Here is a 27944-nt window from a genome sequence, read left to right as displayed (position 1 = left end):
GACAGAAGAAGAAAAAAAAATCAAGCATTACATTTGTTATTTATTCACTTTTATTTATGAAAATAGTTTTTAAGTTTAAAAAAGGTATATTTACACAGATACAAAAAGTCAGTTTCTTGTCAATTATATCTCAGTTTACATGTGTGTCGCATGTTAATCGACAAGCAGCAAGATGAAGGTATACACTTCATCATTTCAGGCACATGAAAGACAAAATAGACAATGGTTTCCACTGTGTACAATTCTGCTATTGACACAAAATAATAATAGTATTTCATGTGCATTTTTTCTCTCCATGTCACTCACATCTCTTTGTACAAGAGTACTTTCTGATTGAGTGCCCCTGCAGGAAACCATTGAGGTTGACCAATGTAAAAAAAATAATAATAATAAAAATAAACAGCTTGTGATGCTTGAAATAGACCAGAAAGGCTCCTGCAATTCTGAGGATTTTTCTGACATGTTGGCTGTTTTTTGAAACTACAAGCAAAGCTGCACATTGTAAATACTGGCGTAACTAAAGCTGACAAGCAATAGGAGTGACAGATCTCGGAAAGGACCCCAATATTTAGACTTTGTTTACCACAGTCTTATTAGACATAAAGTGGGTCCACAATATTATCAATGTTATATATAAAAGTACCATTTTGTAAACTTAGGCCTTTTTTCATTGAAAAAACTGCCAGGATTAAATTTAACTAGAGGAAAATTACCATTGATATATTGTTATATTCCACTGCTACATTTTATCAAAATGTAAACACAAGTAAAACTTGTGAAAAAGTGCTTCGTTTAAACCAGTCTCACTCAAATCTTCCTTATTAAATGTTTTTTTGACATTCATAGCGCTAGTGTGAAGTACAGTCTTATCTTTTACCATTACATTAAAAAAAAATAAGATAACATTTTTTACAGTAAGCCAGAAACACAAGGTTTCCAAGCATTCTGACAACTGACCAACCTCCCAGGCATATGCACACATTTGTGCATACAAACAAGGTTGGGCCACATGTTAAGCTTCCAAATCAAATCTCCCATTACTCCCCAATTCCTTTAACATTGGTCAATAAAAAAAGAATATTTGATTGACACTTGCACAGGCTTTTTTTTTTTTACAAATCCTCCAAATTGTCATTCTGAAAAAGCAGTTCTCGCAAGCCAACCAAGAATCTGCTTTGCAATACAAAAGAGATATTACCCTGAGGAGAACTGCAGTGGAAGCTCCCTTTTGTTATTACTGCCTTTTGACAAGGATTATTTTTTATTCTACATATTCTTTCACTCAGTGGCGGATACTATAGTACTACACAATACGTTACCCGCCAAAACCTACCACCTCTCATACCTGCTCACTGTTATTAGAGCTCCCCTCTGTGCCTTTAGTGTCTGGAGGAACCAATGGGGAGGTGAGATTCAGGTAGCCCTGCTCTGATGGTTGGTGTGTGGAGACAGACCCTTGAGTGGCGCCCACCTTTACACGGCAGATTGCGTCCAGAATGTCCAGTGGGTCACACGAACCTGACGTCAAACTGGCGAGACAGACGTAGTGTGAAATGGCAGAACATGCACATACAAGCATCCACCTACAGTATTTGTAAACCTATCAATGTGTGATATGACAAGAAAATTAAGGTGGGAATTCTTTGACGAGCTCAACAAAGCTGTCTAGTACTTTTTTCCCCTTCAACAACTCAAATTAAGCTACACTACAAATTGCAAATATCACACAATATATCCTTTTAACAAAACAATTTCTTCTCTCAAAACCGCTTTACCTTAGCGTAGATGTATGTAGGAAGCCATCGCAGAGACTTTCAGAGGGGTGCACTTTCTTGGCATTCTGTTAAGCATTTGAACCATTTATGATCAAAATACATCAATGTTTTTATTACAATAAAAGAAGCGATGAATGCTTGACCTAGTGTGAAATGCCTCAGCCTTAATGGAATCCACCTTGCACCATCTCACATCACTAATGCTGAATGAACTTTTAAAACAAAGAAACCTGTGAATTTTGGGTGTCATGTCCCATTAAGGCATAAAGATCTGCATGGTGTTACCTCCAGGCTGTAGAATGACTGGACGTTCCTCAGGGCACGCTCTAAGGAACTGACTTGGTTGGAGAGCTTCATGGTTCGATCCTGAAGTTGTCTGTTTTCCACTTCTAAGACACTGACCCTAGAACACAGATTAATGTTCACACTCACTCACAAAAACAATTGACCTAGTGTGTCCTTTATGTCCTCACCAACACGTGTAGGTTAATAACAGTTCTGGTTGACAATCAAAATTGTTACTTTCTTGTGTTACAGTTCACAAGGCGTCCAAACAAACTTTAGGAGACACACTCAGAATAAAACCCATGAATTTCTGGTCTTCACTTTTTACAGTATTCATTCATTTAGTAGTTTTCCTTGACAATAATCTTTAAATTCTTGGTTGAGAGAGATCTACATACATTTAGTGATTTGATATCGTAATACTTGATTTCCACTTTAAAAAAGGTACTCAAACTCAAAGAAACAGCGGCAGGTATGAGTGTACAAAGTAATGCATTAGTGTGATTCATTAAGACACCTGTGTTGAACAGTGGAGGCGGTCCTCATGCCTTTGCTGCCCATTTCCTCTGCCTCACTTATCTTCCGCAACAGTTCCCTCTTCTCCTCCAAAAGTTTCTCATTTTCCTCCGTCACTGTGTGGATCCTCTCCTTCTCCTGAAAGCCACCACGGAGAGATAAACAAAAACAGTTTTACACTTTCGAAAATATTTTTCTGGCACAAACATCTCTTGTTGGGTTATTTAGGAGTGAAGGTCATGTGTGACCTTGTGTGAGAGGCTAGAGGCCAGCGCGAGGTCGTTCTCCAGTTTCTGGATGATGCGGTCCCTCTGTGCAGTCTCCTTGATAAAGACGTGCTTGGCCTGACGCAGCTTGGTCTTGTGCTGACTCTGCTTTTCGTTGTACTTCCTAGTTGGTGGAGCAGAGGGGATTAACCTCAGAAAAGCAACTACTTCTCCATGTAATCTCCATCGTAATTACCGATTATGCTATAACCTTATTCAGCCAATCGGAAAATACATAGTAATTTGTTGGCCATAGTTCATTTTATTTTCGATCTCGATATCTATACTAATGCGGGTGTGTCTCTCACCTGACGTGTGTGTCCAGTTGGAGGAGAACTTGCTGCAGCTCCACCTGCAGTCTGTCACACTCCTGCTGACTGGCCATCAAGTCCTCCTGCAGTCTGTGGCTTGACTTCTGGCTGTCTCTCGCCTAAGGGACACATATAGCACATACAATTTCATCTGAATTCAAAACACATTTCGAGGTATTGTTAAAAATATATAAATATTAAATATGGCTAGCAGTTTAATGTGATGACTGCCACATGTACACGGACTTTGTAAAATGCCAGTTAAAAGTCAAGCAGCACTAAATATAAAACCCTGATAACATATGACTACAGTAGTTAAAATGATTCTATAACCCTGTTTGTGGGAATTTACTGGGTTGCTACGGATTGAAATCTTGAGATTGTTCAAGATTAGAAGATGAGATAAAGTGACGGCGCTCACTGACTGTCCAAACATGGTTTTGGATACGAGCTGTCAGCACAACAAGCTGATAAAAAAGGCTGCAGCCTGTGACAAAAAGTTAAAACAGATTAAACTTTTGTAGAAACGCCATCCGACGTCACGCTGTGGTGGCCAATCACGTAACTGGCGATTAGACTTGTCGGTCCGTTTTGAGGCTGTAGAAAAACAATACACAAGCACTTAACTGCCCAGGAGTTTGTGTAACAGCTGACTGTTTCCTGCAACAAGCTCCAGCAGAAATCGCAGTCTCTTAACTTTTTTTTTTTTTTTCCCCCTCTGTAAAATGAAGCTGCTTTCAAGTGCAGCTGAAAATGTCAAGATCATAAAAGCACTCCAATTGTGGGCGCCCAGATAGCTCAGCTGGTAGAGCGGGCGCCCATATATAGAGGTTTACTCCTCGACGCAGTGGCCGCGGGTTCAACTCCACCCTTCGGCCCTTTGCTGCATGTCATTCCCCCTCTCTCTCCCCTTTCATGTCTTCAGCTGTCCTGTCTATTAAAGGTCTAAAATGCCCGAAAGATTATCTTCAAAAAAAACACTCCAATTGTGAAATATAAAGTCTACTTGTGCTACATTAGAGGGTTAAAGTAACAGTATGTCACACAAATGGGCCATTTAAGTGACATTCCCACACTGCGCACAACCCTGCGGCAAATCACCGAACACTATGTGAATGCAGCCTGAGAAATAATGAGGAGTGCAAATTTGAATCCTATTTAACCGGAAGCAAATTAAAAAGCATGTACACGTTGAGAACAACGATGGCTATAAATTGTGAATCACATTTGATCAACATTTTGAAATGAGAGTGCGAAGGGTGCCTCAGGTGTCCAAAACCCTGCAGTACCAATACCATCTGATGAGCTGCTGTACACACAGTACCTTACCTCCTCTCGGGCCTTGCTAAGCTCAGCCTCCAGGATTGCCAGACGGGTGTCCAGCTGCTGGATACGGTGGCAGAGCTCGGAATTTGTCCTGGTCATGGAGGACTCCTTCAGCCTCAGGGAGCGCATCTGCTGCTGCAGCTCCTCCTCACGCTGCTCTAGTAGCTTCCTGAGATAGAAATGGAGGAAAAGATGGATAGAAGGATGGTCAACAAAAAATAGTGTTATCAGAATCGCACCCTAAAATTTGCAATGTTGGTTAAGGCACTACTACTGCTACTGGGACCAAGTCAAACTGGGCAGCGCCAGCAGCACCGCAGCTTGTGTGACCTGGTGATGTGCTCCTCCTGCTGCTGGGCTCTGAGGGCTGATAAGTTGTCAGACAGATCTCTGCTGTCTCTCTCTAGGCGGCTGCTCTCGCCAGCCCGGGCTTCCTCCACGCGCAACTGGTGCTGGGCAGTCTTTAGCTGCTGCTGCAGCTCCAACACCTGCCATCACAACAGAGCCACAGGCTTCACTCAGTGAGACAAACCGATAACATGAACTCCCAACTTACCATCAAGTCCAGAGGATTTACTGAAGGTGTCAGAAATAGTTCATAATGTTGGTGAACAACCCTGAGAAAGAACTACTCCAAGTGAAGCACAACAAATGTTACTTTCTACACAAGCAAGAATCATGTCCCAAGGTTTCTTCACAAGGGGCAACTGCTTTCTCTTCTGCACACTCAATATTAAGATAAGGATTGACTTTATTAAAACTCAAGGGAAAACTAGGTCACAGAAATTATACTGCATGTATTAGTATGAAATGATATGTATGAAGATATATATTCAAATTGGCTATTTGCAATATCACATCTTGTGCTGCGTAGCGATTTCTAAGGTATGGAAAACCATATTCCATTAAGAGCTCAGAATGCAGGTTTCATTGGGGATTTCACGGATAAGCAGAACCTTAACAACTGAGGAGAAACTAAGGAGTAAAATCGCCTGGGGACTTTGTCACAAAGCAAGTTAAACTTAGTATTTGTTGTTGTGTAAACTGACTTCACTAAGCCTGAAATTGGCAACCAGAGATGCCAGTATGACAAAGCTGGTTACAAAATAGCCCAGTTAACTCTGGGTTAACCAACCTAACTTAGAGCATTCATGTAGGAATAGTAGAATGTGTTACAAGTCAATTACCAGCCAATGCAACATTAACAGAACAAGAGCAACAGATTTAAAACCAGATGAGATGAAAGTGCTGATCCCTATGGAGAAATTGCTCCAGCACTGACCTTCTTGTCAGCAGCAATGAGCCTCGCCCTCTCGGCCTGCAGGTCCTCCTGCAGACTGGTGGTGGTGCTTCGGTTTGTGGAGTTGCGTGCCAGTTCCAACTCCAGTTCCCTGATTTTCTGCTGCTGACGTTCACGCTCAGCCACCTGAGTGTGAACGCTCTGCTCCACCTGGACCAGCTTGGTCTGGACCTGCTTCAGCTCTGCACAAAGCTGAAGGAAGCATGTGAGACAACAGAGCATGAGCACAAAAGACAGATGCTTAACACCAACGTAACAACTATTCTGATAATTACAACTTTTTGTATGGCACCTTTCTTTACTGCTGAGGTGTTACATTTGCTCATGGTAATTAGCATTCACGGTGAGGTGACTGGGCGACTAAGAGAGTGATTAGGATGATGATTAAGTGATAAATGTCAAGCATTCAAGAAATTCCAACTGTGCTGTAAGTGAATACCAACCTTGAGTTTTTCCTGGTCCAGCAGGGTGTTGTGTCGCTTCAGGTCCATGTTTTTCTCTTTCTCGTAGCGCAGCTCTCTCTCTGCCGAGGTGAACAGGCTCTGGGCCCTCTGCAGGTCCTGCTTCATCTGTTTATTCTCCTCTGTCTTCTGGCATAGCACTGAGTCCTGGAACTGAAGAGGGAGAATGAGAGACAAGTTTGGGATGTCTTTAAGCTCAAGGAGAGTACAGATAAATGCAGGTAGCCCAGCGAAGCTTTTTTGTGGCCGTTGTGAATCATTAAGCCAATCACTCGTGCCTTGATCATTTTCATTAATGAAGAGTCGAATTCCGTAAAAAGCATGATACACCACTGGAGTTGGGAGACCTGAAGCTTTTGTGTTAATCATCAGCATTTATAATAACTTAAAAAAAGAGAGGAAGATTTCCAGAAATGCTACAGGCCGAGCTTTAGAAATGTTTGAAAAATGTTGCCTTAACTTTATTGTCACTTCATTTAGATCAGTGATGTTACTCAATGAAATACTATATCAATGTCTTTATTGTCTAAACACATAATGTATGGAGGCATAATGCAGCTGCTGCATAGGCCAAAGTAAAGCAAAGAAAATTATGTAATAAACTGAAAACTCAAAAATACTGAATACAAAGGAGACGGTGAATATTTGAGTTTTGTTTTTTTAAATCGAACTGCAGAAATAGCGTGGCTATCTGGGCATGTTAGGGGTGTGTGGTGTGTTATGATCGTACGTACCTTGATGCGTGCCTGGGCTTCGTTGACCTGAGCCTGCAGGGCCAGTTGGTGCTGAGAAGCCAGCTGCCGCTCCTCCTCCAGCTTTGTCTGCAGATGATTCAGCTCCTGCTTCACACATAAAAGCTACAAAGACAACACACACACATTTATGAATCATATATGATTCTGGCAGAGGAAATTCCTTTTCTGCTCACCTTCCTCTACAAGCAGGTTAAAGGTTAGGATCTGCTTTAGTCTTCGTGCTGGTGGGGATCTAGCGCCTTACTCAAGTACACAAAAGCTGGACAGCAGCATTTTGAACCAGGGCTGTAATGTTCAAGGACATTCTTTCTACTCTACCCTGTTATCCCAATTCCTGAACATCTAAATAACTCAGAACAAAGTACAAAACAAAGTACCCTACCAATGGACATGTAATCCAGTTACCTGATCCAAGCCCTCATCCTTGGTCCAGTCCACTGGACTAAGCCTAGATTGTGCATGAGCTGTGTGCAATTCAGGCTTCTGGCTGCCAATAAGTGCTTCCTTTGTTGAGGAGAGCTGCTCTTGATGCCACTTGAGCTGCTCTTTGAGGCGCTGTATCTCAAGCTCCAGTCTCTCTCTTTCCCCCTCAGCTGTCAGCTTCTCTTGAACACTGCAGCTCAGCTTGGCCTGGAGCTCGGCAGTCTGAAGCCGCTCAGAAACCATCTCGTCCCTGGAACATTTGCACATTCATGCAAAACAAGTGAGCTCCGGTGTTCCAGTCCTATCTCGTGACTGGTCATGATACATGATAGAAGTACCAATTGCGGGAGTGCTATCACTTATCTCCCAACACTGATCTATTTAAAAAAAAATAATACTACTGCATGCATGAAACACTTTTTTACTGTGAACTCTTGACTGATAACAACCTCAACGTGTTGTGTGCTGTCTGGAGGCTGCCAAGTTCAGCAGTTAGCCGGTCAGCCTGCTCTTGCAGCTGGCCAACCTGAAGCCTGTTTTCACTCTTGACTTCCTGGGTCCGGTTACTGTCCTTGTAGTGTTCCAGCTCGCTCTGGAGCCGGCTGTGGGCCCGCTCCATCTGAGCCACCTGTCGGGCAGAGACGCAAAAACAGGATGAAACTCATTTTAGTGGCATAAATGTCAAATTGACACATGCTGTAAATGAATGTTGACATTTAAATGTCAGGTTTATTTTGAGTTCTTTTGCTGTATTCAATAATCATTATTTCTGTCGCAAGAATGTTTTTCCCAGTTTCATAATGTTTTAAAGCAGGGGGTCTTCAATGTTTTTTTAAGCCAAGGACCCCTTAACTGAGAGAGAGAGACGGAGCAGGGACCCCCTACTGCATATATTGTATACAATGAAGTTGCATATTAAACTGGGTCTACAATAACTTGTAGGGCGGCCTAAAGCCTTTACATACCTTTTTGCCCATAGAATACTATCTATTAAAATAACAATTGTTAACATGATTTTATAAATCATGTTTTAATGTTATACATACATAAATGTGACAGAGTGAATTCTTAAGGCTGTTTTATGGTTCTGCGGAGGATCCACGCAGAGCTTTCGCCATAGCCTACGTAAGTGGCCTGATGTTTATACTTGTGCGCTGGTGTGTGCGTCGAGCCGGCGTGTGTGTGTGTGTGTGTGTGTGTGGGGGAGTGTGTGGTAGAGCGAGGGAGAAGTGAGAGAGAGACGGCGATTAGCTTCGGAGCGAGTACCGACTCTAGAGTCTTAGTGAGAGAAATAAAGTGTCTCCCCTGTGCTTTCTGACCACGGTGGGAAATCTGTAGCAGGAAAAGTTAACCCTCTCTTTGATTTCATGTTGTTTATGGAGAAGGAGAACCAGGAAATGAGTCAGGGGAAATGCAACGCTACCAAGCCACGGCCGAGCGACGTGTGGTTACATTTTTCGAGAGGTGCACGTCAGGCTACAGTGTATGGTCCGGCGTAGACGCAGAGGGGTCTGCAGGGGTATGCCGCTGATTCGACGCAGAAGCATAAAACAGCCTTTAGGATGAACTGTACCTGTGGATGGCTATCTTAGTGACTACCTTACCTATAGGCCAGTTAGCCTATCATCAGTGTATTTGTTTCACAAATAGGCTCATTTATATTTGCTAATAATATTTCTGATTCATGTTAAGACATTTTAATTATTTAAAAAACACTAAAAAAAATTAACAATAGTTTGGCGGCCCCCCTGCAGTAACTCTGACGACCCCCTAGGGGTCCCGTACCCCCTGTTAAAGATCTCTTTTTTAAAGCAACACTATGTTACTTTTCCCCCAGTCGGAGCTGGTTAATGTGGCCCGGGAAAGGGAAGTTTGGGGTCCCCTGCTGGAGCTGCTACCCCCGCGACCCGACCCCGGATAAGCGGATGAAGATGGATGGATGGATGGATGGATGGACTATGTTACTTTTCCCTCTTCGGTCCCCCTATAGGTTGTCTCATTGGAACTACAGCTCGCGCAGCTGTAGTTCCAATGAGACAATATGTAGGGGGACCGAAGAGGGAAAGGTTGTATAGTATTGCTTTAAAGGACTGACAAGGTGTCAGCGACAGCAATCAGACTTGTTAAATGAACAAACCTTTTCCTCCAGAACTGCTTTTTCCCCCTTGACTTGGGTGAGGCTCTTGATGAGCGTTTTTCCTTGTTGGCATTCTGTCTGAAGGCTGTTGACCTCAAGTCTCAGCTTCTTCAGCTCTCGCTCACCAATCTGTAAAGCCTTTGGTTGAGAGAATAAGGGAGTTTGATACAGTTTGTGTGTGGCTTGCGTTTGTACTTCCGTACTTTCAAAACAATACAACAATAACTCTTTAATGCAGGACTAAAATCTCTTGAACTGTACATTGAATTTTAATATATTTGTGTAGCTGTGGTGTTATTGCTTTCTGTCAGACAAAGCATTGGATATTTGTGGTTTTTACCTCCTTGTCTTTTTTAAGGGCGGCCTGGGCAGCACTGAGGTCTACCTCCAGCTGTTTCCTCCAGTCCTTTTCCTCAGTCAGACGAGCCTCTAGCAGAGCCAACCTCTCCTGGCTGCTGTCCCTTAGGTGCTTCATACACGGTGACAGAGGAACACTAAGCGTTCATAGGTTGCACTGAGTCATGGAATTTGAGGTATATATACTCTTCTGATGTACAGGCTGATGGTCAAGGTAGTATAATATGAATTTCACTGCTCAGTAAAACGTATTTCCATTTTATTGAATTTGGGTTTAAATGAGATCGTTTTGGTCAAACTTGGGATACTTTAACAGTTTCCACTGCTTTTATGCAGCACAGGTGGATGGCTATACCTGTGTTGTCCTATTTATTGTCCTGTTGCTGCTTAGAATACAAAAAAACAAAACTCATTTTAGTTGACATTTTAAGCATTAGAATTGCACCTCTTGTGTAGCTGAGGTCAACACGAGCCAAAGTGTTGTTGCTGTGTTAACACACTACTGTGAAAGTAGCACAGAGGAAACATTAATGATATTCAAAAGTGAGTAATGTCTTACCAGCTGTAAGTAGGACTCGGTGGCTTTGACTTCTTCTCCGTTCTTCAGCATTTGTTCTTGGACGTCCTGCTTCTTTAGCTCTGCCTCAAGGCCTTTGATCTGCATTGACCAGTTAAGATTATTACTCAGCCATTACAGAGATGAAGGTTTCCAAGACGTTCCAAGACTAAATTATACTGTCTTTTAGTCAAGGATTGGCATTAATGAATGTCTGAGAAACTAGCTTTTTTTTCAACAGCAACAACTCAGGTGAAATGTTTTAAACTCACATTTAGTATGTTTAGTAAATAATCCATCAATACTACTTTAGTTAAAGCTTTAGTGCGTAACTTTTTGATATTAATGAACGCCATTACCAAATAAGTTGCTACAAAGCTAATTAAGACTATCAGCTCCACACAACGCTCTCTGTATTCACGAAAGGCTTGTATCATGTGGACGCGCAAACATTTTTGCTGTCATTACTTAGAATTCTTCATGGGGGGACAGAAACTACGCACTGTAGCTTTAAGAAAATGTTTTTTTTTTGAGCAAGTTAGTGCTACGCATTACCCTCCTGTGTAGTCCCTCCAGTTCACCCTCGTGGCGATGCCTCTCCCCCTTGCTGGCGTTCTGGGCCTCCCCTAGCAGTGCCTCCAGCTCCTCATTCCTCTCCTCCAGCTCTTCCTGTTCCTTGCGCAGCCTCTGGAGTTGCCGTTGCAACTCCCTCATCTGTACAAGCCTGTCTTCCATCATCTCATGACACCTGACAGAGAATGATGATGACTAATGTCAGAGAGAGCAGGTGGGATAGTCTTAAAGAATGTCAACATTCATTGATCACACTATTAACCAGAATGCAGTTCATATATTTACCGTTTGTGAATGTGATCCTTTTCTTGAGTTGACGAGCCAGACAGATTGTTTTGTGGTTCACGGCTAATGCTCCTGTCCTTTTGATCCTCTTTGGTTACAACATCTTGGTTTGCATCATTTATTGCCAACTGGACAAACACAACACCAAACAATGCCAAGCTGCTGCAACAACACTATGAGTTTTCATTTTAATATAGAAAATGAGTAAAATACCAACCTGGTCCAGGAGATTTTTCTTCTCAGACTCTAAAGTGCAGACTCTTTCCCTCAGAGCTCTGTTCTCCACATCTTGTCTGTCATTTTGCTCTTTGGCTCGCTGCAGCTTCATCATATCTGTAAAAAGACAAAACCATGACCATGAATATCTTCTCCTATTATGCCTATTATACACATATACTGTATGAAGTAACAATAATACCTATAGCGCACCATGGCTACTTAGGGAAGGTGGTCAATTTGTTCAGAATGGTGGATTTCTTAAGAAACATGTTTGAAATTTGCTCAAAATGTGCTTATTCAGTCTTTAAAGCAAACCACATTAAGTATTTTAACCAACTTATGGGACTTTCTGTTAGGACTGGTTGTGCATATGTCTGGTTATGTAAGATTGTTTACTTGCCGTATGTTTTGCCAACCATGGATGCATGTGGCTGCTCTAAGATTTGACTGATTCTCCTCAGAAAAGTCAAAGATTCAGCCAAACCCCTACCATTGTGGAGGAAAGGGGTATTAAGGGTGAATTAAGGCTGGGAAATGGAACACCAGCCTAATGTGAATATAAAGGGAATATTAGAATGCCCTGTTCAAGTGTGAGAGCCAATGGAGAGGGAAATATAAATCTATTGTAAATCAACTTCCTAATCAGGTAGTGTCTCTAGCAGTAACTGATATCTACAGAAACTAAATTCAAAAGAATGAAAAAGAATTTGAAGGATTGAAATAAATCTAAATATGAAAAAAGGCTGTTGAAGCATTTTATATATTTTTTTCCTAAGCACAAACAGAATCCGTAATATCCAAACATTATCCAACCCTACTAACAAGTTTGCCCACCAACATTAACAGCCAACTAGAATTTTCTTAAAAGTAAAATAAGATCTCCACACAATGTGGCTGGTGTTAACATCACACATTGTTGCAGTTTTTAAGTTCACACCCAAGTCTGTCTCACCACAGTGTTTCAGTTTCTCCACTTCCTTCCTCAGGTTCTCTACCTCCTGGGCTGTTCCCTGAAGCTCAGATCCTGAGATCATAAGCACAATTTTAATTCTATAAAGCCGAAAATATGCTTTCTTCTCACATCGCTTTCACACCTTGTAAAACATTTCTTCTCATATGCTGTTGAGAATATCCTGCAGTTGGCTATAACACACCAGCTTCACATTAAAAATGAACAGATTAGAAAATAAAGTTGTCATATTGCCAAATCTGTAGTCTGACAATTAATATTCATGTTTCAGTTCTGTATGTGGATATTAAAATATTTTAAGGTCGGAGGTAACCAGCTGGGTAGACCAGGGACTGGGGCTGCATGTGTACATCTGGGCCTTCATGGTTACTCAATGCTATCATGTGTGGGTTTCTTACAACCACTTTATTCTGTAACAATGTGCAAAAACAATATTCAAAACTGTGAGTGTAAGTCTAAAGTCCTTAGAAACAATGCATCAAAGTTTAACACAGACTCACAATTCTTTGAGGGGATACATACTGTAACATAAGTCTTTGCAACATACCACTTAGGTCTAGGTTGTTGTTTTTGGCAGCATCCAGCTCATTGGTGAGTCTGCGGATGTCCTGATGAGCCATTGCCAGCCTTCTAGATGCCTCTTCAAGGTCCCGCTCCAGCCGCTGGCGCTCATTTTGCTCCTGGGAAATCTGCTCACTGTGGGCCTGATGTAAAGGAATGAAGCGTGGATGGTAAGAGTGTGATGAGTGCAGCAGGAAAGAAGATTGAGTTAGACTGGAGATGCAAGTGGCCCAACATGCTGTTGTAAGAGACATGCATTCAAAGGTGGAGATTCATCATCACCAAAGGCCTGGAAAGGAGCGAGGACAATGAGTTATAATCTTGTACGTCAACATTCACCTGCATAGAGAGACCAGTGGGACAAAAAGTACACATGCTGTTACCTGTGACATGCAATTACTGTTCAACCCATTTCAAGTACTCATCAGTTGTTAGAGAATTACATTCACAGATGTGTTACTGAGACAAGCAATGTCGTCTGCATCATTCTGGTCATGCGGATATCAAGGTACACTGTCAGCGTGGAATGTATTTCAAAAAGTGGTACCACTGTGAAACACAACATCAGTGTTAGTTAGTTACTTAGTTAGTATATGCTGTGAGGTGGAAACCTACAGGGGTAATATTGTGTTTGCTCTGACCAGACCTGCGCAGCCCAAACAGCTTCTTCCATGGACTCTGGGATGAACACTGCTGAGAGGAAAGACCCGTGTGTGCAGAATCACAACAGACACGACATAACTATCACGTGGTATCCCTGTCATTTAACTGGAAATATTAGCTTGTCTTTTTCTTGACAAACTCAATTCAATCTGAAGTTATACAGAACTGTAACTCAGCCAAGGTACAATGCCAGTCACCTTACCTTTGTCACGTTATCTATGTTTTTTTGCATATCCTCTGTCTGCTGCCTTAGCTCCTCCCCCACCGTGTAGCGAATATGCTCCTGTTCAAGAGTCACCGAGAGACAGAGACTCACTTAACCACGCTTATATGGTCTCTGTATTTGCCTTGGATAGTTAACCATTACATTCCACTCAAACTATAAAGCCTTTGGACAGGTTAATGTCCTCAGTCAAATGACTGAAGACTGTTCATTGTTCCAGATTGTAGAGGCTGTGCACTCTCGCCGGCAAACTTACATTTACAGTTCAAATGATGAAAATAAACTACACCACTGTACATACTAAATTAGCTGTTGAAATGTTTTAAAATGGACTTGTGTTGTTCCTTTCCTATGAAGAACTGGCATTCTGAGGAACAACCTGATGTGCGTAGGTCAGTCCTTTACCTTGTGCTGGACTTCCCTTAAGTTGCTAGCGAGGCTCTGACTTTCCAGTCTCCTCTCAGCAGCCTCCAGCCTTTCCAGTAGTGTGGCCCTCTCCACCAGCAAGTAAGCCACCTGCTCACTGGGGCTGCTCAAGCCCATCTCCCCGAGGTCCTCATGAGCCAACATCTCCGCCAGCTCCTTGCTCTGGCTCTCTAGAAGAAAGGGGAGTTCTCACTGGTAATTAGTTTGTCCGGTGGGACTGTAAAATTACATTGAAGACAAGATAGAATTAAAGCTGCAAGCAGCGATGAACGGGCCCTCGCCTTCTTGCAGTCGGGGTACTGGCAGACGCAACATCACATGTAGACCACACATTCTAAGTTTCATGTAAATCGGAATAACTTTTGCCAAGATACAACCGTTCATGTTTTAACAGCCACCTACAGGAAGTTGTTCCTCCATAACTTGCGCATTGTTTTAGCTATCAAAATTCTTTTGATAACTTTTAGTCACGAGGGTCCACCGAGTCTATATCCAAGTTTTCGTGCAGATTGGACTCACTGCCCAGGAGGAGTTAGACAAAGTATGTTTTCCATATATCGCGATGTGGCTAATTAATAAAGAAAATTCTAACAGCGATTCTAATGGCCGATTCACTCTACATTTGGCATGGATGCTCAAGCCCCTATGCGGAACACCTGTGTCATGTTTGGTGTCAATCGGAATAAAGCTTGGTAAGATACGCAACTTCCTGTTTCGACAGCAACTTCCTGTTTCGACAGCCCCCTACTATCTACAAAATTTGATAGCTTTTTGTCATGAGGGTCCACCGAGTCTACATGTACATTTTTTGTGCAGATGGGACTCACGCCCCAGGAGTAGTTAGACAGAGTAGGTTTCCCATATATCAATATTTTGCTGTTTTTTGGCACAGATGCTAAACCGGCCATGACGAACAACCTTGTCAAGTTTCGGGGCAATCAGAATAATTGTTGCCAAGATAACACAACTTCCTGTTTAGACAGGAAATTGCTGTAACTTGCGCATTTTTTCAACTATCAAAATTTTCTGGATAACTTTTCGTCATGAGGGTCAATAGATACTACCTGCAAAGATTCAAGAAGATTGAAATCACAGCCTAGGACGAGTTCGAAAGAATGTAAAACTATGTCCAAGTTAAGGCCTTCCAGGCATTAGGGGGCACTATGGAGCCCGCTTACAGGTTTGGGCCAAACCGCTGTACAGTCTCGCAAAGCTCCCAGGTGTTTATGTGGGCGCCAATTTTTGTGAGTTTTGGTATATACTGAGGCCGTCAAAAATGTGCCCAAGTGCTAAAACCAATTAGGGAGCGCTATAGAGCAACCATACCACTCCCAAGCCTAAATGTGAATTCAGATGAAAGAGTTTACTATTGTGCACATGGCTGCAAAACCTTGAGAGTTTTCGTGCATCCTAAAGTCCTCAAACAAGTGTTCATAAAATGAAGATTTTTACACGAAAACCAATATTTCGGAAATTATTGAATTTTGTTATTTTTTCTAAAAATAGCACCATGGACTTGAAGATGAGATCTATGTTCCCTCAAAAGTTGGTATATTATATTATTACTTTTGTCCAATTTAAGGCGCACGTTAGGGGGCGCTATGGAGCCCCCTGGCAACGCCCAAGCCCAATCACTACAGAACTTTGCAATTTTCACCAGTTGTGACGTGTGCAAATTTTTGTGAGTTATCGTGCATGCTAACCCCCTCAAAAATAATAATCTGACCAAAAACAATAGGTTCCTTCGCACTTTCAGTGCAAGGCAACCGTTGGGGCCTTGCACTTTCGTGCTCGGGCCCTAATAACAACAAAATAGTGCACAAGTATGTCTACATGGCAGCATATTTAGCATAAACACAAGTAAAAATACAACCCAAAGAATGCATGCTTTGATACTGTATATTCACAGACATGATTTAAAAACATTCATGGCAAATAAAAATTGTAAGCAATGTTGTGTTTGAAATATCCCTCTAAGGGGCTCTGGTGAGCCAGGCTACCCAAAGGAAAGAATGCCAACATTGCACTAAATTTGCACTGAATTTACCTTGTTGTTGTCTGATATGGTGAAGCTCTTGTCGCAAGTGTTCATTGTCTCTCTCATAGTCTGAAGTCAGTAACTCACGCTCTTCCAGCAGCCCACGAATATGTGCAACATAGTTCTCCACCTGACGACAAAAATCCAAAAGTAATTTAGCTGTGACTTACATACCATTTTGAGCAATTGGTTTGGTCCGGTACCCATTTCAGAAATGTATGCTGAGTATTATTTCACACTATGTTAGACTGGAAGCTTAGGAGCCTTCCATCATGCACAATCCGGTCAAGAAGATTATGGCAGTGTTACAGTTGGTGAAATAAAACTCCAAGAAGACTCAAGATACCAAAATTTTTACCTCCTTCATTTCACTGGCCTGCTGGGTACGTAACGTCTGCAGCTCCTGGGTGGATGACTGAAGATTTGCCTCCCTGGCGAGTAGCTGCTGCCACAGGTGGCGCTGCCGCTCCTCCACACTGGCCCCTGGAGGCAAACCATCCTCCTGAAGTCGCATAGAAATCTGGTCCAGCTCTGTCCGCACCTGAGAACCCAAAGGAAGAGCTGAATGTTTAGTGACAAGATATATGTAAGACTACTTAAGTGTTGAAATGTTATATTAAACTGCAGCATGTAAGATTTTACAAGGTAAAATACCTCTCAGTACTGTGGTGAACCAGGTTGCATCTACAAATTATGCTTACAGTTAGGTTTGGAAATATTTGGACAGTGACACAATTTTCATAATTTTGGCCCTGTGCACTAACACAATGGATTTGAAATGAAATCATCAAGATGAAATTGTAGTGCAGACTTTCAGCTTTAATTTAAAGGTATTTACATCAAAATTGGAGGAAGGGTTTAGGAATTGCAAACATTTTCATACAAAGTCCCCTCATTTCAAGGGACTTGAAGTAATTGAACAATTGAGTCAAAAGCTGTTTCATGAGCAGGTGTGGGCTATTCCCTCATTATTTCATCATCAATTAGGCAGATAAAAGGTCTGGCGTTGATTTCAGGTGTGGCATTTTCATTTAGAAGCTGTTGCTGCGAATCCATAACATGCGGTCAAAGGAGCTCTCAATGCAAGTAAAGCAGGCCATCCTTAGGCTGCGGAAAAAGAAAAAATCCATCAGAGAGATAGCAGAAACATTAGGAGTGGCCAAATCTAAAAAATTCTCAAAAATACATTCTGAGAAAATGGAACGCACCGGTGAGCTCAGCAATACAAAAAGGCATGGACGTCCACGGAAGACAACAGTGGTTGATGATCGCAGGATCCTTTCCATGGTAAAGAAGAACCCCTTCACAACATCTAGTGAAGTGAAGAAGACTCTCCAGGAAGTAGGCGTATCATTATCCAAGTCTACCATAAAGAGAAGACTTCACGAGAGCAAATACAGAGGATTCACCACAAGGTGGAAACCATTCATAAGCCTCAAGAATAGAAAAGCCAGATAAGAGTTTGCCAGAATACATCTAAAAAAAGCCAGCCCAGTTCTGGAACAGCATTCTTTGAACTGATGAAACTAAGATCAACCTGTACCAGAATGATGGGAAGAGCAAAGTATGGAGGAGGCTTGGGACGGCTCTTGATCCGAAGCACACCACATCTATAAAACATGGTGGAGGCAGTGAATGGCATGGGCGTGCATGGCTTCCAGTTGCACTGGGTCACTAGTGTTTACTGATGATATGACAGAAGATGGAAGCAGCCGCATGAATTCTGAAGTCTATAGGAACATTCTGTCTGTTCATATTCAGCCAAATTCAACAAAGTTGATTGGACGGCTCTTCACAGTACAGATGGACAATGACCCAAAACATACTGCAAAAGCAACCCAGGAGTTTTCAAGGCAAAGAAGTGGAATATTCTACAATGGCCGAGTCAATCACCTGATCTCAATCCGATCGAGCATGCATTCCACTTGCTTAAGACAAAACTTGAGGCAGAAAGACCTGCAAACAAACAACAGCTGAAGACAGCTGCAGTCAAGGCCTGGCAAAGCATCACAAAGGAGGAAACCCAACGTTTGGTGATGTCTATGGGTTCCAGACTTCAGGCAGTCATCGCCTGCAAAGGATTCTTAAAGTATTAAGAATGAGCATTTTATTTATGATTATATTAATTTGTCCAATTACTTTAGGTCCCTTGAAATAAGGGGACTATGTATGAAAATGTGTGCAATTCCTAAACCCTTCCTCCAATTTTGATGTGAATACCCTCAAAATAAAGCTGAATGTCTGCACTACAATTTCATCTCGATGATTTCTTTTCAAATCCATTGTAGGCGCACAGGGCGAAAATTATGAAAATTGTGTCACTGTCCAAATATTTCCGAACCTCACTGTATCTGTGAATGGAGTAGCCTTGGGCATACTGCTTGTCATTCCAAAGCTTTGCTAGTTATAGCATAAAGTGTCATTAAGCTAAAAGCTGATACAATTCCAAAGCTATTTATGCTCACATTTCCTCCCTTATGTTGTTGTAGACTGCTATAGCTTTTTGTTTTTTATATGACACACTACAGCACCTGCATCATAATAAGTATTAAAAAAAAATTTAACTGGTTGATTACTTACTTTTGCCAAATAATGATCCAGCACACTATCCTACAAACTACAGAATTCACAAGTCTTCGTCAACATCAAGGTTGTCAGTCTCACTGAAATCTGATCCGTTTGTGTGCCATATAGGAGAGGGACAGAACATCAGAGTGGCACGCCAGTATTAAACACCTGTTGCTAAATTCAATACTGTACTTTCTAGGGTTTGTAACCTGAGCAGACCCCCCATGCAGCATTGAAACTACTCCAGCAACTGCTCCAACAACATGCAACATATTGCTAGGTATCAGGTCTCATGTGCCTGTTGTACTTAAACATCACACCAACAGGTCTATGCTCTTGCTGTTGTGGAACAAATGGCTAAAAGATCATATATTAACTACAACTACCATGAAAATACTGGGGAATATTGGCTATGGGTGCAAGATATGTTCACTCCAACAGCCACTTTTGCATGTAAATCTTTAATTTTAAAGTAATTTATGCTTGTTTAGCTGATGAAAAAGTAAGAATTGCCAGCAGACAATGTGGCCAGTGGACAAAAGAACACATCTGAGAATAACAAAACAATGTCACAATTTGTGTATATTGAAATAAGATGCTTTCCAACCGGATAGTACTTGTACTTTTTAGAGGAAAAGTACACTTCTAAGCAGTTCTAAGAACTACTCTCCCCCAAAATCTTTTTTTCCATTTGCATTCCCACTGGCCAAGTGGCCATAGGGACTAGTAGGAGGGGTAAGGGAGTGACGCAAGCACGGCAACGGTCTTTATAGCATCGTCACTAGACCTTAGCGCCACATACAACAACAACAAAGCAGCATGGAGGAGGCCGTACATGGCCAGCAGTGCCTGCACCTCCGCATCAGTCCACTTTTCCGAGTTCCGCATTCCGTCCATTCTCATAGTAATTCACGTAATGTTTTGCTCAACACAGACGGGGCTTTATTATACTCGGAACAGACCCCGCCTCTGCCTGCTGCGCTGTGGACGTGTGGACGTGTGTGTGTGTGTGTGTGTGTGTGTGTGTGTGTGTGTGTGTGTGTGTGTGTGTGTGAGACGGCCAGCGAGCCGCAGGACACGCTTGTGGAGTTTAACTCCGAAAAGACAGTTAACCACAGGTTCCCGTTAATCTTATGATGGACTGTGTTGTGATATTTAAACAAACGAACTGTCAACGGCGAAATAAAAGCCTCTTATTTACGAGAGCGGTCTGAGAGACCTCCAGCTCACAGCGAGGTGTCTGAGCAAGACTGGCTGAGCGACGAGCTAGAGGCCGGGGCAGGCGCTTGCTGGCTGTCGTCTCACTTCATGGAGCTTCTCAACTCCGAAAACTTTGAAGCAAATTGTCAATTCGGCATCAATTTTCGCAAGACTGCCTATATTCGAAATCTAAACAGTTAATTTCTCGCCTAAAACGTTGTCAGAAGTGAATTTAATGATGAATAAGATGATGAAAATTGTTAAAAATGTCCCGTTGTTGGTTGTTGCTCTGTCTGCAAGTTCCGAGTTGGCAGTGGGCGTGACTTATAAGTTTGACCAATCAAGTACACCTAGGAAAAAGGAAAAGGGAAAAGACCCTGCTCTGAAGCAAGGGGGTAAGCTTCTCCTCGGACCGCGAACCTCCTATGGCGCCATTTTGATGCTAACAAGCCATCACCTCCCGTTAGCATTCCATTGACTGCCATTCATTTTGGCGCCACTTTGACAGTGAATAACTTTACATCTAAAAGCGTTTAAAGACTCTATTTGTCCATTGTTTATTTCTAAAGAAACACGACAATGTATAAAAGGCTCCATTACCTTGTACCTCACGTTATGGCTCCGTAGCAGACGTTTTTATAAAAATAGGCTAACGATTGTGTCATAACCACGCGACTTACTGTCGTATAGTAGAGGAATTACCGTACAGTACAGGAGCAGCGTGCAGGCAGTTTGTCTCACATTAGCTGTTTAAGTGTAATTACTAATGTTAACTAGCATTTTAGTTAGCAATAATTAGCCTGTGCCTATGTTATCTCCTTACATATACCTACGCTCTCCATCTCTGCAAGATTGGCAATGATTGAGATTTCTCTTGGCACAGCTACCAGAAGACTTACAACTTTCAGACACATTGCTCACGTCACATTTACGTCGTCTCTCTCAGTTGGAGGCTGCGCAGTAACGCTCAGCGCTCACTGGAAAAGTGCTTCTAATGGCCTTCACTGGTCTCCGTCCAGAGTAACGGGATCTGTTGGTCCATTCTTATATACTGTCTATGCTCTGAAGTAGGAGCTAAAAAAGTACGCTACTGCGGCCAGAGGAACTTAAAAATCCCCAAATTTTTCCTGTCGGAACACGACGAAAAACGTTTTCTAGGAACGTTTAGTTCTAAGAACTGCAAAAATCCCTCAGGTCGGAAAGCCCCTATAGTCACACAAATTCCATCAAATATTTCTGGTGTTGAACACTGGAACAAAGCATCTCAACAGTGACTGGCACTATGTTATCTGTAACAGCTATGAATGTTACCTCGTCATGATCCATGGTCACACATTAGGTTGGATGAAGCTGCATCTGTGAATGATGAACTTTTTCCTCAATGGTGAAAGTACTGATCCTAAACAACAATTTAGCCTACATGATATCCCATAGAACACAACTCAGTTTGCAATGATGTGGCAAAGCATATCCTCAAACTTCATCACTCCCATTGTTGTTGCAATTCATCCATGAGAACGTCTCTTGTCCTCGAGTTCCCCTGTAAAAGATGAGATACTTTAGATTTAGAACAATGCTGTCAAGTCATGTAAGGACCTGCAGTGACAAGCTTAGAGATTAGACTAGCTAACGTTACCTCAGTTTAGACAGGAACACTTACACTTTGAACAGCTGAGTTACATTGCATCACCTGAGGCTATGCAAAGCTGCAAGATGATTACCTATGTTTGATCTGCTGCTATGTAATCAGGAGGAACTAAACACGGACAGCAATAAGGGTAACATCCCTATCATCGAAGCAGGCGCTTTCATGTCCTGCACTTGGGAACATTGCATTTATTAGCAACGAAAACCCTGCAATGTGCACAGTCAGTGCCGCTAGTGTTATTCCCAGTAAGTAAAGATTCCCCCTCATATGGGTTAAAAAAATGTTGTGTTCCAGCTAACAATTTTTCCTAAAATGTCTGACGAGGAGGAGAAAGCGAGGGTTTTTTTATAGGACAACAGCCACTTGCATTCCTTTTGCCCACGCAAGCTCACTGGTCAGAAAGATGTGGTTAACTAATAATCACAAATTTGCTAACCACGTTGTGCTAGCTATATTAAACTAGTAAATAACCAGCACCGACAACTGCCACTACCCTCAGCGCTAGCTGGTTAGCAAAGTTAGTTCTAAAGTTACCGTAGTGTACTTTACATCCAGCTAACGCTAGCTCGCTAGCGGTAGCCATAGCTTTATCAAGTGACTGCTTGGCAGCAACTCGTGAACGCCGTAAGGATTTCGTTGTCATAAATGTAGGCTCCTGCTAGCGTTTAAGCAACTTCTTTGCAGTGGTGAAACTGGGTATGGAGTCGTTAAAGTTTTACTCACCTTTCAAAAGGTAAAGGCGACATGAAAGCTAACTGCTGAAGCCAGGCGTGGCGGGGTGAATTGGCTTCTACTAGCACCTAGGCAACGGCCTGTACCATTCAAAGGATGCAGGGGACAATCGATCAGGAAAGTTGCAACCAACCAGCTGGTGGTGTTCGTTTTAGAAAAAAATTCTATGCAATATTCTTGTTGTAAATTGAAGTTTTACAAGTTGGCACAAGTAATAAACCTAACGAGTTTACCTAATCGAGACAGGGTTGGCCCGGGTCTTAGCCTAAAATAAAGTTTATGGTAATTAAACTAAACGATCTTCAAAATTAGTTTCGTCCCTGGCAACCAGGAACGTTATTAATCCAAAAAAGATAATCGGTTTATGTGCTAGATGTAATCTCTATAATTATATCATTCTGTTATTGTTTTCAGTTATAGTAGCTTTGGAGTTTAGTTTAGCTATAGTGAATCTTATATATTATGTTATTGTTAATGGCTTTTGATGAAGAATGTATCATTCATGGATGTAAACAGCAGGGGGCGACCAACTAGCATTAGTCTTTTCCTCGAGGGAGGTGAAATATCAGAGACTTTTGTCATGATTTTAGTATTTTGCTCAATCACCTAATAATATTTAGCAATTATTTATTTGATAAAAATTCATGGAGAAATAGGCATTCATATAAACGTTTTTAATCCATGAATCCTTGCTACTTTTCTTTTTTTAAACCAAGATGTAGACTAACCCGGAGATTCCCTGTATGTGTTTACACTTACTGGGCCATTACAACTGTGTATTGGTGTTTTAATACCTCATCATTTGTTGTTTTGCGGTGACCTCCACTGACCCTATACGTGCGTATTTACGGGTCCCGCCCGTTCTCTTAATACATCCATGGTCCCGCCCAGATGTTTTCTGTGTGACCAGTGCACCCTGAATACTCATTATGCTCTCATGTAGAAATGTTAGTTATGTTGCAGCTGTATGTTTATTTTTCATATCTGCCCTAACAATACTGGGATCATGAATGGAAGAGATATGGTAAAATGGTCATTATGCCATGTAGGCCTACTATTTACAGAGGAGGTCTTTTCATGTGGTTTTATGTGCCTTCACTGCCCATGGGTGGGTCTCATTTGAGTCTTTTTTGGATGGTTATGTTGTACTGAGGGACTACGAGGTACAGCTAAAGGGAGCTCTGTTCTGCACAGAGGAAATGGGCGTTCTCCTTGGAAAGTTTGGATGGAGTGTCTGAAAAAAAAATGAGGGGGGTGTGGTAAGACTGGAAAGGAGAGGACCACCAAGAGGGGAACAGTGTTGTAGAGTGGTGAAGCTGCTTCTAAGCTGCTCCAGAGATCTGATTCAGAGGGACAGGCAATACTCAGGGTGAGTAGGTAGTTTCATGACTTTTTACATGATTTAAATAAATGTCTTGTTAAATCATGATTTAAGTTAATTTCAAAACAAATATGGGTAGCAAAAAAAATCATGCCATCAAAAGGCACGTTTTTGTTATCACACTTTTTGTGTGCCATAGCAATCTTATTTCAACAATCAACATCAATGTTACTCATCATATCTTTGTAATATGTGTATTTTATTCTCCATTTGCTTTGCTTTTTAAACCCTTTTCACTGAATGTTTACCTTTCATTGACTTAAATGTGATGGATGAAATCTAGTGTAATGACATACGGTAATTTGATCGTAATCGTGACTCCACCGCCCACCCAAATGGACCTCTCCTACAGATGAAAATCTATTTTTTTTCCCCTCTAAGGCATGTCTCCTTATTGGGAAGTTAAATTACTGTCACTACAGCTTTGATTGCCTCTTTAGTGTTTGCATGTGCACTACTACTGTACAGTACAATGTCAAATAGCTTTGTAAAATCACAGGCTTTTTCTCAGACTTTAATTTCCTCTAAGTTAACAAGTAGAGCAGCTTTAATGAAATCTAAATTACTGACTGTTTACCCCATGCAATTAAAAAAATAAAAAAATAAAAAAAAACATTCAGAAGGGTAGAGAGGTTCATTGGGTAAATATTTTGGAACCGTTTAGATTTGAATAGGCCCGCCCAGGTTCTCTGTAGGTTTGCTGTACGATAGTAACACACAGGCCAGTCAAAGAGAAGTTTCAGAAATAACTCATTGCACTCTGTTTGCGTGGTCTTACGCAACACAGAGTATACTCTGTTCAGCTACTCAGAATTTCCATGTTATGTTTCGAGGCAAAATAGGAAAGTTCCCTTACACTGATTTTCACTGTGAAACCAGCAAACATGTTAAATTGGTTACACACTATTTCTTTGCCAACTGTGATGTTTATTTGCAGTTGCTCAGGAAGCCTACATTTAAACGGTTTTGTTTTGGCAGGGAGTTGAAAATGGCATACCTGCTTATGTTTGTGACCCTGCTGCATCTCATCACACTGGCAATGCAGTTCATTGCAACCATGGAGAAGGTAGTAGTCATATTAAGGACATGATGTTTGTTTGCTTTAACTGTCAGTATTATTTCATAACTGCAACACATCCACCTGTGTGTATCTTGTCTAATCTCTCTTTAAAGTCCTGGTGGGTTTGGGATGGCTTGGAGAACTCAGACCTATGGTACAACTGTAGGTTTGACAACTACACAGAAACTTGGTTGTGTGCATCCTCCAAAGAAACTGGTAAGCAACAATGTAATTTTGTACACATCCCAAAGGTAAAGTCTGCAAACCAAAGACTGGTTTTTAGATGTGGGAATGTTTTCCTTTCTCAGAGTGGCTTAAGGCAGTGCAGGTCCTGATGGTTCTCTCGGTGGTCTTCTCCTCGGTTTCCTTCTTGGTGTTCCTGGGTCAACTGTTTACCATGTCTAAGGGTGGACTCTTCTACTTTACTGGGCTGTGTCAAGTCTTTTCAGGTAACACTTGAGTGAAACAATGTCCCGCCGACATGATGAGTCCATTTGAAAAGGGTGATGCTTGCTCTCACAAATCCATGGTTGGCAAATAAGCTAAATGTTGAGACCGGGCCCTCTATATTTTCAGTTCAATTAAGTTCTATTAAGTTCAATTAAACAATGGTATAATCCTTGAGTACAATAGCTGTACCTTTAGTTTACTCTTTGTGATGGCTGAATTGGTACAAAACTATGTAATATAGTGGATCAGGTATATATCTAAGGCCTATTATGATCACAAATGTGCCTGTTATAGCAAACCTGCAATCAAATCTACCTCTATTTCTTCAGTCTATATTGAATGGGTAGGCATAACCCAAACACTGTCACAGATTTTGCATACCTTACAGATATTAATGTTTCTGTGACAGTCTGAAGTAAAAGCTATTATATTGTGATGTATTCATGTTGTTTTGCCCAACATGTACAGGTTGGGTGGTTATTGCTATCACTCTATTGTATATGACATGAATCAATAGGTATATGAAATGAAGCAGTTTACAAACATTGTAAACTTTTCCATACATCCCACTTCTAAAACAAACATCACAATAGCTTATTTTCCTTCTTTTTTTCTCCTTTTTTTTTTTTTTTTTTTAGGGCTGAATGCCTTTTCTGCAGCTCTCATCTACACATTACACAATAAGGCAATCCTTCAGGACTCCAGAGAACTGACATCAGGACACTTTGGCTACTGCTTTATCCTGGCCTGGGTGTGTGTCCCCTTGTTGCTGTGTAGCGGGGTCATATATATCCACTTGCGTAAGAAAGAGTGACCAGAAAAGGAAAACAACGTGGAAAAAGTGAAAGACAAAAATGCTGGAATTTGTTTTATTGATTTTACTATTTGTCTTAAACATAATGCAGGAGTCACAGAGTTACAAATGCCTATGTTATGATTTTTGCTCAGGCTTCGGTTAATGTGACAATGTTTTTGAATTGTAGATATGTGTAGGCTACATTGGAAAATTCTCAGAAAATAATGGGCTTTCTCTTGAACATTGAATCCTCAATATGAACCCCAGGAAGACTAGCTGGTCGTCTAGGCGTCAGCTATTGGGGATCCTTAATAAATACAAATACAAATACATTATACAACGCTCACCTTCTTTTTAAGACATGCTTACTAGGCTATAAGGGTTTTTTTGTTGTTGTCCTGTGTTGACCAAGGAAGGTAAATACCAAAGCAGTGTTATGTACTTTTTAAATATTGTAGCTAGGTGTCATGAGCTATTTGAATAGCTTTTGATTTTCCCAAGAGCAAACTGGAAATATGTATATTTTTGTACCTAAAGTTGATATCCAAGAATATAACCTATTTAGTGCTTTCAATAAATATTACAAACAAAAAAGGTGTGCAAATCTATTGTTACAACATTTATTGTGAGGACACCATTTGTTTTTGATGATATTAAATTGCACATTTGATACCAAATAAGTCTGTAAATACATTTTTTAGACATCATATTAAACTATATAACGTTACACAATGTATAGTGTTTATTGTGTGTGTGTTTGTACCTGATTTTAATTAATTCGGCTTTGCCAGCAGGGAGGAAAACGACTGAGGTCGTTGCCATAGCGATCGTACACTATTTCAACAACTTAGCTTCATCAGCTAGCTACTTTGTTAAAAAAAAAAAAAAACTAGCACAATACTGGACGTGTGTTTACCATAGAAGCGGGCTTTCTTGTGACAATGGAAGCTAAACCTCGTGTTTTAGGAACAACATCCAAGATGATTCCTCTTGCCCTACCTAAAGGAACAGACAAGTTATGTGAACTTTGTCAAAGAGAAGCGCGCCTGCAATGCACCGAGTGTCGGGTCACCTTTTACTGGTAAGGTCGAGTTATCCTCGCTAACGTTAGCTGTTTTATCATTAGACGTTAGGGCTGTCCATTGCTGTCAGCTCATTTATTTCTGAGAGCATAGCTCCATTTCGAATACCACAAGGTAAGTAGTCTTGTGATTATTTTGTGTGAGTTTGTTCAAACCACGGTTCGGACGTTAGGTGGCAGTGTCCGCCATATTGTTTCACTGCAACACAAAAGAGAGAACCACGTCGGCATGAAGAGCGTTCACGTGACTGTCGTCAGGAGGTCAGGAGGAGGGAGAAGAACAGCTGGAAATGAAATCACCCAAAACGGTTCTTTTTGTTCATGTGACTGGGAGCTGTTGCCTGCGCATGTTCGATCATTTGAATTGGTCCACATCAGCATGTTTTTATGTAAGCCAGCATTACCTTTGGCGTAGGTGGACATATCTTTAGAGTCAATTACAGATCATAAGATGGTGCCGGGTGAAATTCTCATTGGTACAGTATGGGGAGTGAAGAGGAACACGTGGTGACATCCCCCTGCAGGGATTTATGTGAAGGGATGAGCCACTAAACCAGTCTCTTACAGGGAGCTTACAGCCACTTATTGTGCTTGCTTCCCTC

The 27944-nt window shown here is 41.5% G+C and overlaps 3 protein-coding genes across 7 annotated transcripts in view; 2 read left to right on the top strand and 1 right to left on the bottom strand.

Moving 5' to 3' along the window:
• Positions 1-25: 25 nt before the first annotated feature.
• Positions 26-22675, bottom strand: ccdc30 (coiled-coil domain containing 30). 5 transcript variants are annotated; one of them, XM_078254706.1, is made up of 28 exons: positions 22566-22675; positions 21506-21734; positions 16785-16967; positions 16436-16556; positions 14368-14558; positions 13942-14022; positions 13692-13769; positions 13063-13219; positions 12498-12569; positions 11544-11659; positions 11327-11454; positions 11024-11216; positions 10472-10570; positions 9896-10024; positions 9556-9693; positions 7868-8046; positions 7401-7668; positions 6975-7097; positions 6223-6393; positions 5762-5971; positions 4810-4967; positions 4483-4648; positions 3151-3272; positions 2825-2966; positions 2578-2714; positions 2061-2178; positions 1776-1840; positions 26-1529 (listed from the first exon to the last, which is right to left on the bottom strand). In XM_078254706.1, exons 2-28 carry the CDS (start codon positions 21518-21520, stop codon positions 1340-1342), a joined length of 3750 nt encoding a protein of 1249 aa, XP_078110832.1. In that variant the 5' UTR covers positions 21521-21734; positions 22566-22675; the 3' UTR covers positions 26-1339. The 5 variants fall into 5 exon arrangements, with proteins under 5 accessions (XP_078110832.1, XP_078110833.1, XP_078110834.1 ...); XM_078254707.1 differs by having other exon boundaries at positions 13692-13766; XM_078254708.1 differs by lacking the exon at positions 12498-12569.
• Positions 22676-23779: 1104 nt separating this feature from the next.
• Positions 23780-26995, top strand: emp3b (epithelial membrane protein 3b (MAM blood group)). Its single transcript, XM_078254714.1, has 5 exons — positions 23780-23943; positions 24934-25021; positions 25129-25231; positions 25324-25464; positions 26104-26995. The coding sequence occupies exons 2-5, from the start codon at positions 24944-24946 to the stop codon at positions 26277-26279; spliced, it is 498 nt and encodes a 165-aa protein (XP_078110840.1). The 5' UTR covers positions 23780-23943; positions 24934-24943; the 3' UTR covers positions 26280-26995.
• Positions 26996-27187: 192 nt separating this feature from the next.
• zmynd12 (zinc finger, MYND-type containing 12) overlaps positions 27188-27944 on the top strand; it is a 6449-nt gene continuing 5692 nt past the window's right edge. The window contains exon 1 of the mRNA XM_078253936.1: positions 27188-27342. Within this exon, the coding sequence (XP_078110062.1) occupies positions 27203-27342 (140 nt within the window). The 5' untranslated portion in view covers positions 27188-27202. The remainder of the gene's footprint in view (positions 27343-27944) is intronic.

The sequence above is a fragment of the Sander vitreus genome, chromosome 7 (assembly GCF_031162955.1).
Source record: "Sander vitreus isolate 19-12246 chromosome 7, sanVit1, whole genome shotgun sequence".
Lineage (NCBI taxonomy): Eukaryota > Metazoa > Chordata > Actinopteri > Perciformes > Percidae > Sander > Sander vitreus.
Note: the sequence above shows the minus strand (reverse complement) of the source record. Positions and strands in the feature narration are given on the sequence as shown.

Bases quoted from the DNA above. Each gene is read 5' to 3' on its own strand.
- emp3b (XM_078254714.1), top strand. From the start codon at position 24,944: ATGGCATACCTGCTTATGTTTGTGACCCTGCTGCATCTCATCACACTG. The intron at 25,022-25,128 runs GTAGTAGTCATA...CTCTCTTTAAAG, and splicing joins TCATTGCAACCATGGAGAAG to TCCTGGTGGGTTTGGGATGG. The intron at 25,232-25,323 runs GTAAGCAACAAT...TTCCTTTCTCAG, and splicing joins TGCATCCTCCAAAGAAACTG to AGTGGCTTAAGGCAGTGCAG.
- ccdc30 (XM_078254706.1), bottom strand. The intron at 7,669-7,867 runs GTTGTTATCAGT...CAAATGTTCCAG, and splicing joins ACAGCACACAACACGTTGAG to GGACGAGATGGTTTCTGAGC. The intron at 2,967-3,150 runs GTGAGAGACACA...TCCACCAACTAG, and splicing joins CAACTGGACACACACGTCAG to GAAGTACAACGAAAAGCAGA.